At 35.3% G+C, this 14,816-nt stretch overlaps 2 protein-coding genes across 5 annotated transcripts; both read left to right on the top strand.

Annotated features, from left to right (window-relative positions):
* The first annotated feature begins 1,417 nt into the window (after positions 1–1,417).
* LOC104101640 (uncharacterized) lies at positions 1,418–7,064 on the top strand. Of its 4 annotated transcripts, none has more exons than XM_018772582.3 (7): positions 1,420–1,801; positions 3,166–3,237; positions 3,326–3,393; positions 4,533–4,680; positions 4,772–4,855; positions 5,194–5,306; positions 6,660–7,064. In XM_018772582.3, exons 1-6 carry the CDS (start codon positions 1,520–1,522, stop codon positions 5,302–5,304), a joined length of 765 nt encoding a protein of 254 aa, XP_018628098.1. In that variant the 5' UTR covers positions 1,420–1,519; the 3' UTR covers positions 5,305–5,306; positions 6,660–7,064. The 4 variants fall into 4 exon arrangements, with proteins under 4 accessions (XP_018628100.1, XP_018628098.1, XP_070047935.1 ...); XM_070191834.1 differs by lacking the exon at positions 6,660–7,064 and adding an exon at positions 5,909–6,328 and having other exon boundaries at positions 5,194–5,289; XM_009609123.4 differs by having other exon boundaries at positions 1,421–1,801; positions 5,194–5,289.
* Positions 7,065–9,570: 2,506 nt separating this feature from the next.
* Positions 9,571–11,135, top strand: LOC104101641 (F-box/kelch-repeat protein At3g23880-like). The gene has a single exon (XM_033657485.2). It carries the CDS (start codon positions 9,650–9,652, stop codon positions 10,853–10,855), a length of 1,206 nt encoding a protein of 401 aa, XP_033513376.1. The 5' UTR covers positions 9,571–9,649; the 3' UTR covers positions 10,856–11,135.
* The last annotated feature ends 3,681 nt before the right edge of the window (positions 11,136–14,816 follow it).

Here is a 14,816-nt window from a genome sequence, read left to right as displayed (position 1 = left end):
AACAAAGTCAACTCGCGGTCAAGTCTCTCAATCTTTCAAACCTTTAACTTTCTAACTTTCGCTAATTCAAACCAAAACGACCTACGGAGCTCCAACTCAATATTCGAACATACTTCTAAGTCCAAAATTACCATACAAAGCTATCGAAACAATCAAAACTTTATTCTGGAGTCGTCTACATAAAAGTCAACCTCCAATCAACTCTTTCAACTTAAACTTCCAACCTTAGGACTAAGTGTCCCATTTCACTCTGAAACCTCCCCAAAACCAAACCAATCACCCCGGCAAGTTACATAACCACAAATAAACATAGAAGAAGAGATAAATAGAGAAACGGGGCTACAATACACAAAACGACCGGCCGGATTATTACAAAAGGACCGAGCCTGAATCTTCACTTATATGCGCTTTTACCCCTTTTAATCTTTTAGGGTTAATTTCACGATTACTTATCTAATAAAAGTCTAATACATTAAAGTTCTAAAACTAACGGTAACAATCAGACCTTTTGTTCTTTCTTTTGGTCTGTATAATAATTTATGACTTATTGGTGTGATTTAGATTGAGATCCGAGAGATCGAATATTGTTTACCCATAAAATGGTACAGTTGAATTTATACGTGATTTATAGACAAGCGAATAGATTTGATCCCAAAATGATAAATAGATTAAATAAGAATGTAAGACTCATCGTTGAAATAAAGATAAGACAGTAGAAAGCTTCTGAAGGCAGTAATAACGATATTAAGAAGCAAGAAAATAAAATATTATTGAGCTTTGAACAGTAGATAGCATAATTTTGTCAGAAAAGTCGTGTCCGTACAATGGCTGTTGAACTCACTATTTTTAGTTGCATCTAGGGAACAAGGTCCTAGGATCAAACCCCTTTTATGGATTCTATTGAAGAATGTGTAACGGCAAGCTATAAATGTCATATTCTCTGTAATGACCTATGTACTTAATGCTATAGAATATTCTTCATTGAATGTCACCGGGTGATAGGTATTTATTTGTCTTTAGGAGCAACATTCCCTCCGGGGACAACCGAAATTGCTGCCTCCGGGTTTGATTTTCACCTGTCTCGTTTTTCATCTGTCTCTAGCAACGACCCAGTAAAATCCCATAAAGTTGGATTCGGAGAGGGTAATATATACGCAGATCTTACCCCTATTTTGATGGATAGAGAGTCTATTTTCGATAGACTCTCAGCTGAGAAAGACGAAAATAAAACAAGAAGAGACAATTCATCACTAACGTTAGCAGATACCGTAGAAATAATAGCAGAAACATAAAAACAAAGAAAATAGATGACCAGTAATCAGTCAGAGGGGCACAATTGTGCATTCATACAACAAGAAGCCCCTATATCGTAAAATCCGCAAACTTCAAAAACTCCACCTTTTTAATCCACCATTCCCCACTCTCTCCTTTTTCTCTCTCCTACTACTACTTGCTCCAGCTTCTTTCATCTCTGTTCATTGTTTTCTCCTTCCTCCTACATATTTTTTAGAGAGAGAAAATGGTGGATGAGTTCATGGTGTGTGTGGATAGGATCATAATAGCAACAACATGTTTTGGAGAGTCAGAGTCAGTAGTCAATGGGAGAGAAATTAGCCTTTTGACTAATAATGATGTTGCAAATTTGAGTGTTGAAAATAATTCAAAGGAAATGGTGAGTAAAATTAGTAGTGGAGGGGAGGGTTGTTCAAAGGGAAGTGTAATTAGAGAGTGTAGGATTTGTCAAGAAGAAGACGAAGAAAATGACATGGAAGCTCCTTGTGCTTGCAATGGCACTCTCAAGGTTCAAAATTCTTTCTGGGGTTGCCTTAATTTTTAATTTCTTTCTTAAAGTTGAAATCTTGGTTATAAATTTCAGTGTTTTGCTACCCCTTTTTATTTTCTTTCTTGGGTTGGCTTAGGAAATGTGCTTTCTTTCTACTCTTTTCTTTTTCTTTTTGTTAATTTTTTTTTATAATTAGTTTCTTTTAGTTGAAATTTTGGTTATAAGAGTCAGTTTTTGCTACCCTTTTTTATTTCTATTCTTTTTTTTTTTCTGGGGTTGCTTTAATTTTGTTTTTGAATTTTTTGGTAACAAGTTTAGGTTTTTGCTACCACTTTTGCCTTTGCTTTAGCTTGAGTAATGTGTCTTGTTTCTTCTCTTTCCTCATTTTGATTTATTTCAAATGAGTACAAAAAATTTCTTTCTCTTTCCTTGGTTTGTTGGTCTATGTAATATTTATAAATATAAAATAAAAGATTGATGCTTTTTATGTGTCTTTGTGGAAGACTTCAATTTTCTTCTTCTATTTGTTAAATTAACTTTAGCAACTCCCTATATAAATCATATAAAATGTCAAACGAATTGCACTAACCCAAAAAAACCTTTTTACCAAATCCAACTATTTTTGTAAGATTTGTTTTTAATCCTGTTGATATTTTTTTGGAGTTTGTGCATTTCTTTTTGATTTTTCACATGACTAATGCTGTATGCTCTGCAACTTTAGGAGTTATTTTTGTTCTTATCTGGAAATAAATCAATAACTGTGTTTGTTCACCAAACTTTACTATTTACAAAACTTTTCATTAAATGTGGATTTTGAATATTCTATTCTCTTTGAAGAGAAAACTTACTTGCAGCAGAGATGTGCACCAAACATTAAATGTATGACAAGAGTCTTTTAACCAAAAGTTTGTAACCTAACCACAGTTAATCATTAACATGCATTCTCACTTTTATTTGTAACTCTTGTGACTAAATGAGTTGTAGGGGTTATATTGGGATTTAATCACTTTTAAGGGAATTTATGTCAGTTTTCAAATGTCATAATGTTGTTACGTAAATGGTCTTTCAGTTATTCTGGATTCCACATGTGGATTATAGGCAGTTATTTTAGCTTGAGTTTTTGAGCCACTTTAAATGCTTTTCAAAATAAGATACTATTGAATTGGATCTTAAGGTCATATATTTTCTTGGATTACATCTGAATGATCATTGTCTATGTCTCTTTGGACTGACTCAAGCTGTTACAAACCATAATACTTATGTTCACATTGAATTTGTAGAGCTTGTTAATGCTGCAGTTTTACCTTTATTTTCAAGATTTCTTAACTACACCATTAGATTGAAAAGCTAAGAATTGAAATTGTGTCATATTGGACCTGCAGTTTGCTCATAGGAAATGTATCCAGAGATGGTGCAACAAAAAAGGTGACATAACCTGTGAAATCTGTAATAAGGTTGGTAAATTTTAAACACTTCCGCTGTAATTAGAAGATATTTATCTAGCCTCAAGTGAAATTTGAGATGTTATTATTCTTCAATCAGGTCTTTTCACCAAACTATACCCTTCCACCTGCAAGAACCAGCCCTGATGTAATGGCAATTGATATCAGGTAAGGTTTTTAGTTGTATAATATTTGCTGTGTTCTTTTAAATCTTACAGTCACATTTCTGTGTAATACATGCTTTATTTAAAAAAAGTTCTTTTTTTTTGTGTGTGGTGTGTCTGGCACTTTTAGTGGTTCCGGCTTAGTGAAACCAGAGGCAGAGCTAGCCTTTGAGTTACAGGTTTGACGAAACCCGGTAACTTTGGTTCAAGCCCTGTATTTGTCTTAAGAAATCTATTGAATATGTACAAATTATTAATTTAGACCCCACTAACTCCAACGGATTAGAATCCAGAACTCATAAATTTCTAATCATGACTTTGCCTCTGAGTGAAACTTGCACTATATGTTGGGATTAACTGTTTTGTAGGTTCCGCTATCTACAATAATTGGTTAGTGGATAAGGATTAGTTGTAACCTTGCTTAATCGGCCTCCTTAAAGGAAGATAAGATATAAGAATATATTGTTCTGTTAAACAGAATATGAAAATACGACTCCGAAGACTTCCGTTGGCTCACCTTAAATGGCTGTTTTGGTGTCAGTTTTCTTGCCTACTTAATGTCTTTACACTGCTGGTTTCAGAAATAGGTCATCATTCTTATCTTTATCTGGATCACTATCATAAATAGGAGGAAGTAACTTACTCCAAACAGCTTGAGTACCTAATAATTTGATGAAAATTTTATTATGGTAAATATAAACGTTGAAACTTCATTCTTTACATAGAAACTTATAATCTGTTATCTGAAATCTAACAAGTAGCTTTGGCATTGAATGAATTTGTTCTGAAGATCAGTAGCTAACAAGTTTTTAAGAGAAATCTTAAGGGAAATCAATCCTTTTGAATAGTGATCTGGAACTTAGACTAAAGGTTGTTGCATAAGTTGTAATACCGTCAATTTTGTAAATTCTTATAGATTACAGATGATTTACAGCAGAATCTATCATTGCCTCATGATCAAAATGGGCAAATGGTAAACAAATCTTTTGTATGAGTGGTTAAATGTGAAGCAGCAGTGTCGGATCCCACTACACTAATATATATGATCTCAAATATCAAGTTTCTGGCATCTATTCCGGTAGTCTGTTTCTGATTGATTTTTCAAGCATTCTGACTTTTTTATCCTACCTTTGCTTAAATCAGGCAAGCATGGGGCCCTGGCATGGATTTTAGAAATCCACATTTTCTGGCTTTTGCCGCAGCTGAGCGTCAATTCCTGCAATCAGAGTATGAGGACTATGCCATTGCTAGCAGTGGGAGTCTAGCATGTTTCCGCTATGTTGCAATCATTGTAAGTAAAAGCTGTGTAATGCTTCTACGATTTAGTGATTCTGTTTGTAAGAACTTTATTATTGAAGGTGGTTTATCTTCTATTCATGCAGTTGATGCTACTCTTGCTGATACGCCAAACCTTGATGGTCACAAGGGACTTTGCAATGGTGCAGGACTCATCTACATTCTTCAATGTAAGTCAGAGTTGTAGCTCCATATATCTTTTGTCAATAGCTTGTGCTGGAGAGTGGCAGTGTCATGCTGTTCCAAGACTCGGTCCTTTCATTAGGTTTGCATAACTGAATGTAATTATAAAGTGTGCCGTCTCGTATAAAAAATTAGTATGACATTTATATCATGTTTCTGAAGTTTAAGTTGTTCGTTATGGATGCATGTTTAATCTTCGACAAATTCATGCATAATGATCTTGTATGGACAACTTTTGCTTGATTCTAATCATTCTATACATACACAGCGACACTTGCACAGACACTCTAATAAATGTATCTGAAGCATGTTTTGTGAACTTCAGTTTCAGATTTCACTTCTACAGCTGGCGGCTTTCCTCCTCCCTTGTTATGTAATGGCTCGGACATGGTACATGATACAATGCCGAAGAAGGAGGCAGGTGTGTTTAACCTAGTCGTTTATCCTAATCATTCTCTTTCCTCTTGCCTTCTGCCCTTCAATTTTGCATACCTTTTTAAGTTTTTGGTTGGCTAAATACGATGAAACCATAGTCATAAAGAACCGCATCAAGTACAAAGAGAAGATGTGCATCTCTGATGAACCTGAGAACTAAAATTGCTTAGCTCTTCCTTTTTCGAAGTAGCTTATTGGAATAAAATCAGTAAATTGATTCCTTGGTAACTATTGCTAATTTGCTACTATTGATTCATCTCTTCTTTTTTTTCTTAAACTTTTTCAGGCAGTTAGTGTTTGTCTATTAGTTTCTGAAGCACTACAACTTCTACGCTCCTACATCTTTGCTAACTTAAAAGACTTCCATAGAGCCAATTTCATTTGATGGCTCCTTTTCCTAACAATTGATTCTCATGAGTCATATGATCATTATGGTAACCATGGCTTATCCTAATACAGTTAGTTCTAGCGAAATGAATTGCTGAGATTTTGAAAGTGGATTTGCACTTGATTGCTCCAGACTATATTATCCTTAACAGAGTTGATAGTACTCCCATCTTGAAATATAATGTACTAAAAAAAGCAGCATTAATGCTTTTCTTTAGGTTGCTTAATGCTGTTCTGGAAGTTGCTAGCCATGGGCCCATTGTTAGAATTGCTTGAATGTTGCTACGTTGGACAAGAGGGGGTTGCTCCGAAGCACCTAACCTACAACCTCAGGGTGGTGGGTTCGAGTCACCAAAGGAGCAATAGCTCCGACAAAGGGGAATCGGGGGGGGGGGGGGGGATTAAAAAAAATGTTGCTACGTAGTACTTACTATCCAACTCAAGACCTTTTCTTGTGATGTGGTTGAGCTGAATATGAAAATTTTCATTAAGTTTCATGCACATATACACAAATCATATTTTTAGTGAAGAAAGACATCTGAACTGTAATAGCTTTCTACATTTTGGGGGAAAATAACACCTGCTTCAGAACCTTTTTGTTATCAATGAAATGAACAAGAGTTTCTTTTTCTTCTGCTCTTGGTGCTGTCTGTTTTTGGCTCTGACTTGTATATGCTGATCTTCAGTGCTTTCTTCATATATGAATGAAATCTGGCTTAGTCTGTAGTTGAAGTGATAGACATTTCCATCTCATCTTATGTACTTCATAAATGAGGCATTATCGGAGAACGTATATCATAAGGCTTTGATGTTTGTTAACTATGACGTCCACCCTTTGAAGTTTTGATGTCCAAGTATCCTGACTCCCCTCTCTGTTTTCTTGTTAGAAATCTTAGGATTCTGAATGGTTTTGAAACTGCAGATGGAAACTTCTTTTGCTTTATCTTACATGTTAACGGTTGATTTCAGGGTTAAGAAGGAACCCATGGTTGATAGCATGACCTTTTGCAGCCTTTCTCGTCTCTAATGTTGGACAAATGCTGCTGTTGTACATCAACCTTCTCTTTCCCTAATATCTGTATTTATCTTTCAAGGTGCAAGTTAAGCTTGCACTTTGGTGCTGAAAATCCTTTAGCTCTTTGAGCTACATATAAGCTCTTCCCCAGTTTCTCCTACCCGTGAACTCGTAAGCAAATGTAAATATGTGAGGATTTGAGTTCACTAGCGGTTTCTATCACCTTGTTCTATAATATCAGATATTGGATGTCACTAAAAAACAATTGGCCATCCATATGAAATTTCTAATGGAACAGTCTGTAGAGGATTAAGTGGAAGCCAGAAAATTGGTTAAATCAAGATTCTTCTGCACTGAAAGATCTGATTAAAATTTATTTTGCATTGTTCTCAAGATTGTTATATCTATTTTTCAACTTGTGGTAGTCTAGTTGAAAGGTTCACACATGATGAAGCAATCCTGTCCTCTAACTCACTCTCTAGAAAATCACCGCTATCAAAAAGGGAATAGAAAGTAATGTAACTCGGAAAAGGCATTTTCTTAGATTTAGTGTTCGGACCAACGTCTTTTTACCTAATGTTTTTTGAGTGCTTTTGGTTAATTTATAGAAGGAAGCTTTAGCTATGTCTCTTGATTGGAATTAAGCTAATTAGGGGTGGGCATAAAATCCGAAAAAATCGAATTCCGAACCGAATCGAATTTATTTGATATTTCGATTTCGATTTTTTCGGTATTTCGATACAAAAACTTTAGTATTTCGGTACGGTATACGGTATTTAGTTTTTGATATTTCGGTATATCAAAATAGTTTAGTCCAAGCCCAACTTTATTTTTATTTTTTAGCTCAATAACCTTAAGCCCACGCTCAAAAGTCTAAAACCCCTACCCCTAATTACCTAACCTCTTACCCTTAGGCTTAGTCATGAGTGACAACCATTCTCTGTATAGTATTGGTACAATAGTTTCATTCTCTGTATACTATTGTTGTAAGTCTTGTGGTACAATCATTCTTTGCTCCTCACTTGTATAAGTTCTTAAACCAAAAAATATGCCTGCCTTGAACAAAGTAAAAATTCTCCGATAAAGAAAAACATACAGATTACAATATTTACTATAAAGCCTCAAATAAATAACATAAATTACACAAAGAGCGGAAATCATTCACGGAATAAGATACATAAGATAACAACCTAGTTTAACAATTTGAAGCCAGAATGAAACTCATCGACTAAAGAACACATTAGTTGGATCATTTTCACACACTAACGACTATAAATCTCACAACAATTCGTGGAGGCAAATTGTAGTCCGACAGTCATTGACTCATCTTCTTCTACTCAAACTCAAAGTGTATTGCCTTTCGTCTCTTCTCTGTACACAACCTGAGAACTTAAGATTGATCTTTGGTGGAATCTCAAACAACATGGATTACATTAGTTAATGGAGTGGAGGAGACGGTAAAAATTTGGTTTAAATCGAAACCGTACCAAAATCGTACCGAACCAAAATAAAAAATATCAAACCGTATCGAAATACTTTGGTACGATATTTGGTATACACAATTGATAAACCGAATACTGAAATATCGAACCGAAATTCTTAAATACCGAACCGAAGTATCGAATGCCCACCCCAGAGCTAATCAAGAAAAAAACATAAGAGGAGTTTCAACTTCCAACTCATGGTGGTCGCTGTGTACAGTATATAATGTGTATGGCAATCTCTTAGAAGTTTCAAGAAAGTATGTTCCTCCTATTAGATAGACCTTTCGGTCATGAAGCTAATAGTGGGCAGTTAGAACTAATTACGTTATTTTGCGATCTTTGAAGACAGAATAAACTTACAATTCTCTATTCAAATCAGTCAAATCGAACTGAAAAAGATTAAAAAAACAACAACAATACCGAACTTAATTAGGCATTGGTATAATATATTAAGCAATTGAATATCCAAAATACCAAATCAAAATATTTGAAAATCATATTGAACTGACCGATGATCACTCCTAGATTTGGAAAAATGAGAAGTAAATACTTTTTCAACATCAAATTAAACAGTTTAGCTAAAATTAAAGTGAAAATACATACAACTTAACCCTGATATGTGTAAGGAAAATATGCGTCTTACATTCATGAGTTGGGAGTAATGACCAAGTGTAATACTCCCTATATTCCAATTTATGTGAACCTATCTGACTTGGCACGGAACATATAAACTTTCGAACTCATAACTTTAAAACTCGTAAAATTTCGAACCTGTAAACTAAAAAATAAAAAAAATCAGAACTGAAAATATAAGAAAAATATTTTTTTTTGCGGGGGTGGTAGGGTTGGTGCAGAAAAATAAAAAACAGAAAAGAGAAAATTGAAAATACAAAAAAAAAAAAAGCAAAAAAAAAAATAATTACGGGGGGAGGGTGAGGGGTGAGGGGTTGGGTGGTGTAGAAAAACGAAAAAACAGAAAATCGAAAATACAAAAAAAAAGTAAAAAAAATAGGGTGAGAGGTGAGGGGGTTGGGTGGTGTAGAAAAATAAAAAAACAGAAAATCAAAAATACAAAAACAAAAAGTAAAAAAAATATTTTTTTTTGCGGGGAGGGGGTGGATGGTTCAGAAAAATGAAAAAATCGGGGGTGAGTAGAGTAGAAAAATTAAAAAAAATAGAAAATTGAAGTTGGATGGGGTGTGATTAGATGTAAGGTAGGTGAAATTTTTGAAAAATATTTTTCTAACTTTTTCTATGGAATCCATTTCCTCTAATTTCAGAAAAATATGATATATAATAAAATATTTTTTAAATTATTTTATTCAACAAAACAGTAAAAAATGAGAAAATATTTTTCCTCGTACCAAACACACCTTAAGTGTCACAATTTTTCCAAAACATTAAAACCCCCGTAGGCCGCAGCAAAAAGCCAAATCAAGAGTTCCATTTCTGCAGTCCAAATGGAAACCGAAGGAGATGATGCTACCCCTCGAAACCCAAAACGGAGAAAACCCCTAAACCTTCCTGCTCAGTCAAGCCAAGATTTAATGCCTACCCTTCCTCCTGAACTCATCACAGAAATATTGTTAAAGCTTCCAGTTAAATCCCTCTTGCAATTCAGGTCTGTTTCAAAATCTTGGCTTTCCTTAATCTCTAGCCCTGAATTTGTGAAGACCCATCTCTTATTAGCCAACCACCGTGGAGTTATGTTTAATGTTTGTAATGCTACACACTATGTCAAGGAGTGTTCTCTTAGCGCTTTACTTTATGATTCTGTTGCTGAGGCATTTGACTTGGATTATCCCGGTAAAAATCCCTATTGTTATCCTTCGATTGTGGGTTCTTTCAATGGATTGCTTTGTCTTGCCGTTGCAGTATCTGACAGATTATTATATAACTTGTTTCTATGGAATCCATCAATTAGAAAGTATAAGAAATTGCCTAATTATACACTTGATGTAAGCCACCACTACAATTTGGACAAACATCGTTACGGTTTCAGATTTGGTTTTGCATATGATGCTTTCCTAGATGATTACAAGGTAGTGGGTATTTTTCCTATTTACAGAAATGGACGATTGTGTCGTGTTGAGGTCAAAATATATAGTCTAAAGTCTGATTCGTGGAGAGATATTGATGATTTTCAGGGTAGGGAGCTGTTGTCTGTTTCGGGTAAGCTTGTGAATGGGAAACTTCATTGGCTTGACAGGGACCAGAAAATCATTTCTATTGATTTGGCTGATGAGAAATGGGCAGAGGTAGAGCAGCCCTCTGATTTTAAAGGATGTGGGTTTTTGGTGCTAGCAGTGTTTGGAAATGATCTTTCTGCATTTTGTAATTATGAGTGGACGACTCATGCAGATGTCTGGGTTATGAAGGACTATGGGGTAAAAGAATCTTGGACAAAGATGTTTACCATTAAGTTTCCTCATCGTCCAACGGGATATATATTTACTCCACCCATTTTTATGTCAAACAAAGGTGAAGTTTTACTTCAGTTTGGATCACGTTTCACGAAATACAATCCAAAGGATGACTCGACCAGATATCTAGATGTTACTAACTTTGCTCCATGTCTTGAGGAGGCAGAAATCTATGTTAAGAGCCTAGTTTGTCCCTTTTTTACAGAAGGGATCGCAAAGGCAACAACAATGGAGTTGAAATAACTCGGATGAAGACAATCCTATGACTAATAATAACCTGTAAGAGTTACAGCCTATGCATTTTTCTTAAGTGCTGTTAAAATTCTGGTCCATATTGCTTGGGGATCTTGTTAGTCATTGAACTATTTTCAAGAAACGATAATCTTTTGCAAGAACAGTTATTTTGGTTGTATTACCTGGTGGCTTGAACTTCAAACTGATGATGAATGCATTGTGCTCTACAACTTTAGGAGTTATTTTTGTTCTTCTCTGGAAAATCAATATCTTTGCCCTTTTCTGTTCTCATCCTTTTCATTAAATGTGGATTTTTAATATTCTACTCTTGCTGAAGAGAAAACGTACCTGCAGGCTGCAGCTGAAATATACACCAAATAATAAAATGCAAAAAATGTATCTTTTAGACAAAATTTTGTTACGTGGCCATAGCTAATTATTACTCTGTGTCCCAAAAATGAAGATACTTTTCGGATTTCAAGAGTCAAAACGAGTTGTACTTTAACCATGACTTTCTCATATACCTTCTTTAAATATTTTGAATTGTTAGTTATTGTGACTTGACAAGAATGGGTTGTTTAGTGGTGAGCACCCTCCAGTTCCAATCAAGAGGTTGTGAGTTCGAGTCACCCCAAGAGCAACGTGGGGAGTTCTTGGAGGGAGGGAGCCGAGAGTCTATCGGAAACAACCTCTCTACCCCAGGGTAGGGGTAAGGTCTGCGTACAAACTACCTTCCCCAGACCCCACTAGTGGGATTATACTGGGTTGTTGTTGTTGTTGTTAGTTATTGTGACACATAGTACCCTTTATATAGTTTCCAATTATATAAATTTTATTTAAGAAAAACTTAAAGATTCTATGTCCGAATTTATGGTCAAAGTTAAGAAGTTTGACTCTTGAAATCAGAAAAGTATCATCCTTTTTGGGAGGGAGGGGGAGTACCATACATTTTCACTATAGTTTGTAACTCTTGGGATTAAATTACTGTAAATGGGTAAGATATTAGGAGTTCCGGAAAGTTTCGCACTAAATATTTTGTTATCTAGTACCCTTTTTCCTTGAAAATAATGCTCCCCTTTCCTTGAAAATAATGCTTACTTTCCCAAGTGCCTACTGCTGCATGTCAATTAAATTGAGATATATTCAATTATATGGAAATTTATGTTAATTGATGCTAGTTTTCAAATGTCATAATGTTCTTAGGTAAAGCTCTTTCTGTTATTCTGGATCTACATGAGTGTTTGCAGTTTTGGGTTCAGTTTTGAGCCACTTTAAATGTTTTCCAAAATAAGATATTGAATTGGATCTAAGATCATATCTTCATGGATTGCAATTGAATGATCATCTCAATGTGTTTTGTTGGACTGGCTCAAGCTGTAGCAACCATAGTCAACTAGATTTAATTCCCTTTTTATGTCCAATTCTTATGTTCGCATTTGAATTGATAGAGTTTGTTAGTACTGAAGTTTCACGCCAATATAATCAAATTTTCAGTACAATTACATGAAAGAACTAGTATTGAGATTCTGTCTTTCATTGGACCTGCAATGTACTCCTAGAAATGTTTTCGGAGACTGCAACAAAAAAGGTGACATCACTTGTAAATCTGTTATAAGGTTGGTATATTTTAAACGCTTCTGCTATAATTAGAAGATATTTCTGTAGCCTCAAGTGAAATTGAGATGTTGCTTTCCTTCTCAGTTTTTTTCACCAAATTATACCCTTCCACCTGAAAGGAGCAACCCTGATGTAATGGCAATTGATATCAGGTAAGTGCATCAGGTCGTCAGTTGTATAATACTCCCTCAGTTTCAATTTGTGTAAACCTGTTTTACTCGGCACGAAGTTTAAAAAAAATGAAGATTTTTGGAATTTGTGGTCCTAAACAATTCAAAAAGGGGCCCAGATTATTTGTGTGGTTATAAAAGCTTCTCATTAAGGATAGAATTGTAAGTTTAAGCAAAATTATTTCCAATAGAAAGGGGTCATTCTTTTTGGAACGGACCAAAGAAATAGGTTCACATAAACTGAAACGGAGGTAGTATTTGGTTTGATCTTTCAAATCTGTGTATACACATTTTTGTGTAATATATACCTTATCAAAGCAAAAAAGTTTCTGTTTAACACACCTTTTGAGGTTGCGGTGCATTGGAACTTGCTGTATAATTTTGGACAAACTGCTTTATAGGTTCATCTACTTCGATTATTCTACATCAATTGGTTAGTAAATAAGGATTAGTTGTAACTTGCTTAATTGGCCTCCTTAATGGAAGACAAGATACAAGAAAGTTCAGTTATGTTAAACAACAACAAACCCAGTGATGTCCCATCAGTGGGGTCTTATAGATTTAGTTCTGTTAAATACAACATCAACAATAACAACATACCCAGTATTATTCCTCACTGTGGGGTCTGGGGAGGGTAGTGTGTACGTAGACCTTACCCCTACCTTGTTAGGATAGAGAGGTTGTTAAATAGTGTGTGAAAATACAAGATCCCAAGACTTTTTTTTGCTTACCTTAAATGGTTGTTTGGCATCAGTTCTCTTGCCTGCTTAATGGCTATACACTACTGGTTTCTGGAATAGATCAATACTCTTATCTTATCTGGATCACTAACACAAATTAGGAGGAACTTACTCTAAACAAATGAACACTTCATAAGTCGATTGGATTTTGTAATGGTAATTGTTTGGTTTCTGAAGTAAACGTTGAATATCATTCTTTAAAGGGAAAAAGGCTAAATACACCCCTAAAGTATTCGATTTAGAGCAGATTTATCCTGCATTCAAAAAGTGGCCTATTCGTATCCCTGCCGTTACACATTTGGCTCGAGTTTGCACTTTTTTCTAACGGGAATCACCTACCTGAATTTAAAATGTTTTTCCTCATTTAAAAAATAAATAAAAATCCACTTGGCATTTTAATTAACCCCTCTGCGAATTCCCAACTCTCATACTAACCCCTCACATACGCGCACACACAGAGAAATGAGTTGTGTAATGGTTGTATCAGTGCATCAAAGATGAAGAACACTAGCTAAGGGTGGTAAGTGGGTTGGGCCGGGCCCCAAACGGGCCGGTCTCGTGGGTCGCGGTTCCGGTCCTTAAATAAACAAGCTAAACGGTCCCAGGCTAAACGTGCTTTTTGTAGGAACCGTCCCGGGACCGGGACCACGAACTCATGGTCCCGGGCTAAACGTCCGGGCCCGCGATCCAAACGGGCTAAATGGGCCCAACGGCTAAGCAGTAATCCTTTTTTAAAATTAAATAGAAATTAGAGACAAAAAGATGTTAAAAAAAAAAATCTAAGGCAATGCCTTGTAATTTTATTATAGAACTATGACCTAATTTTTAAATTCAAACATAAAAACAAAAATATTGTAAAAAAATATTCAAAGCAATGCCTTGTAATTTTATTATAGTAATAAAAAATATGGCAATATCTTTCTTAGTCTTCCTCCCCCCTATGGAATGAGCACAACAAGGTGCTAATACCACCATTGTAAAGAAAAAGGAACTAATCAAGAAGTGCCAAAATACAAGTTACATAATACATACTAATTTTTGTTCATACAAGTTACATGCTATCTCTTACAAACTTCATAAATCCTTCAAGGTTCGGAGGAAGTTTCATTAGTGGTGGCGGAAAAGTAGCTTGGTCATTGCCGCTTCCCTTGTCGGGCGAAGCAGCATCTTCAGCAAGTTCAGCTAGCATTTCTTTGTAAGTTTCGTCTACCTCTGGTTGTGAATCTGCAAGTTCAAAATTTCTTCTTTCCGAACGGATTCAGTCTCTGAAAAGTACTGATTTTTCCAAGCTATTCCTCATAGACTATTTATGATCACCGATTTGAAGTCTTGCTTGACCGAAGCGCTCTCCGATGCCACTGTTGAAGCTTGAATAGTTAAAATGTCTCGGGCCATCCTTGAAAGAACCGAAAAGTATTTTTTTTTGTCCTCCACCATTGCAAA

Source organism: Nicotiana tomentosiformis, chromosome 12, assembly GCF_000390325.3.
Source record: "Nicotiana tomentosiformis chromosome 12, ASM39032v3, whole genome shotgun sequence".
Lineage (NCBI taxonomy): Eukaryota > Viridiplantae > Streptophyta > Magnoliopsida > Solanales > Solanaceae > Nicotiana > Nicotiana tomentosiformis.
The sequence above is the reverse complement of the archived record's forward strand: the minus strand, read 5'-3'. Positions and strand labels throughout refer to the sequence as shown.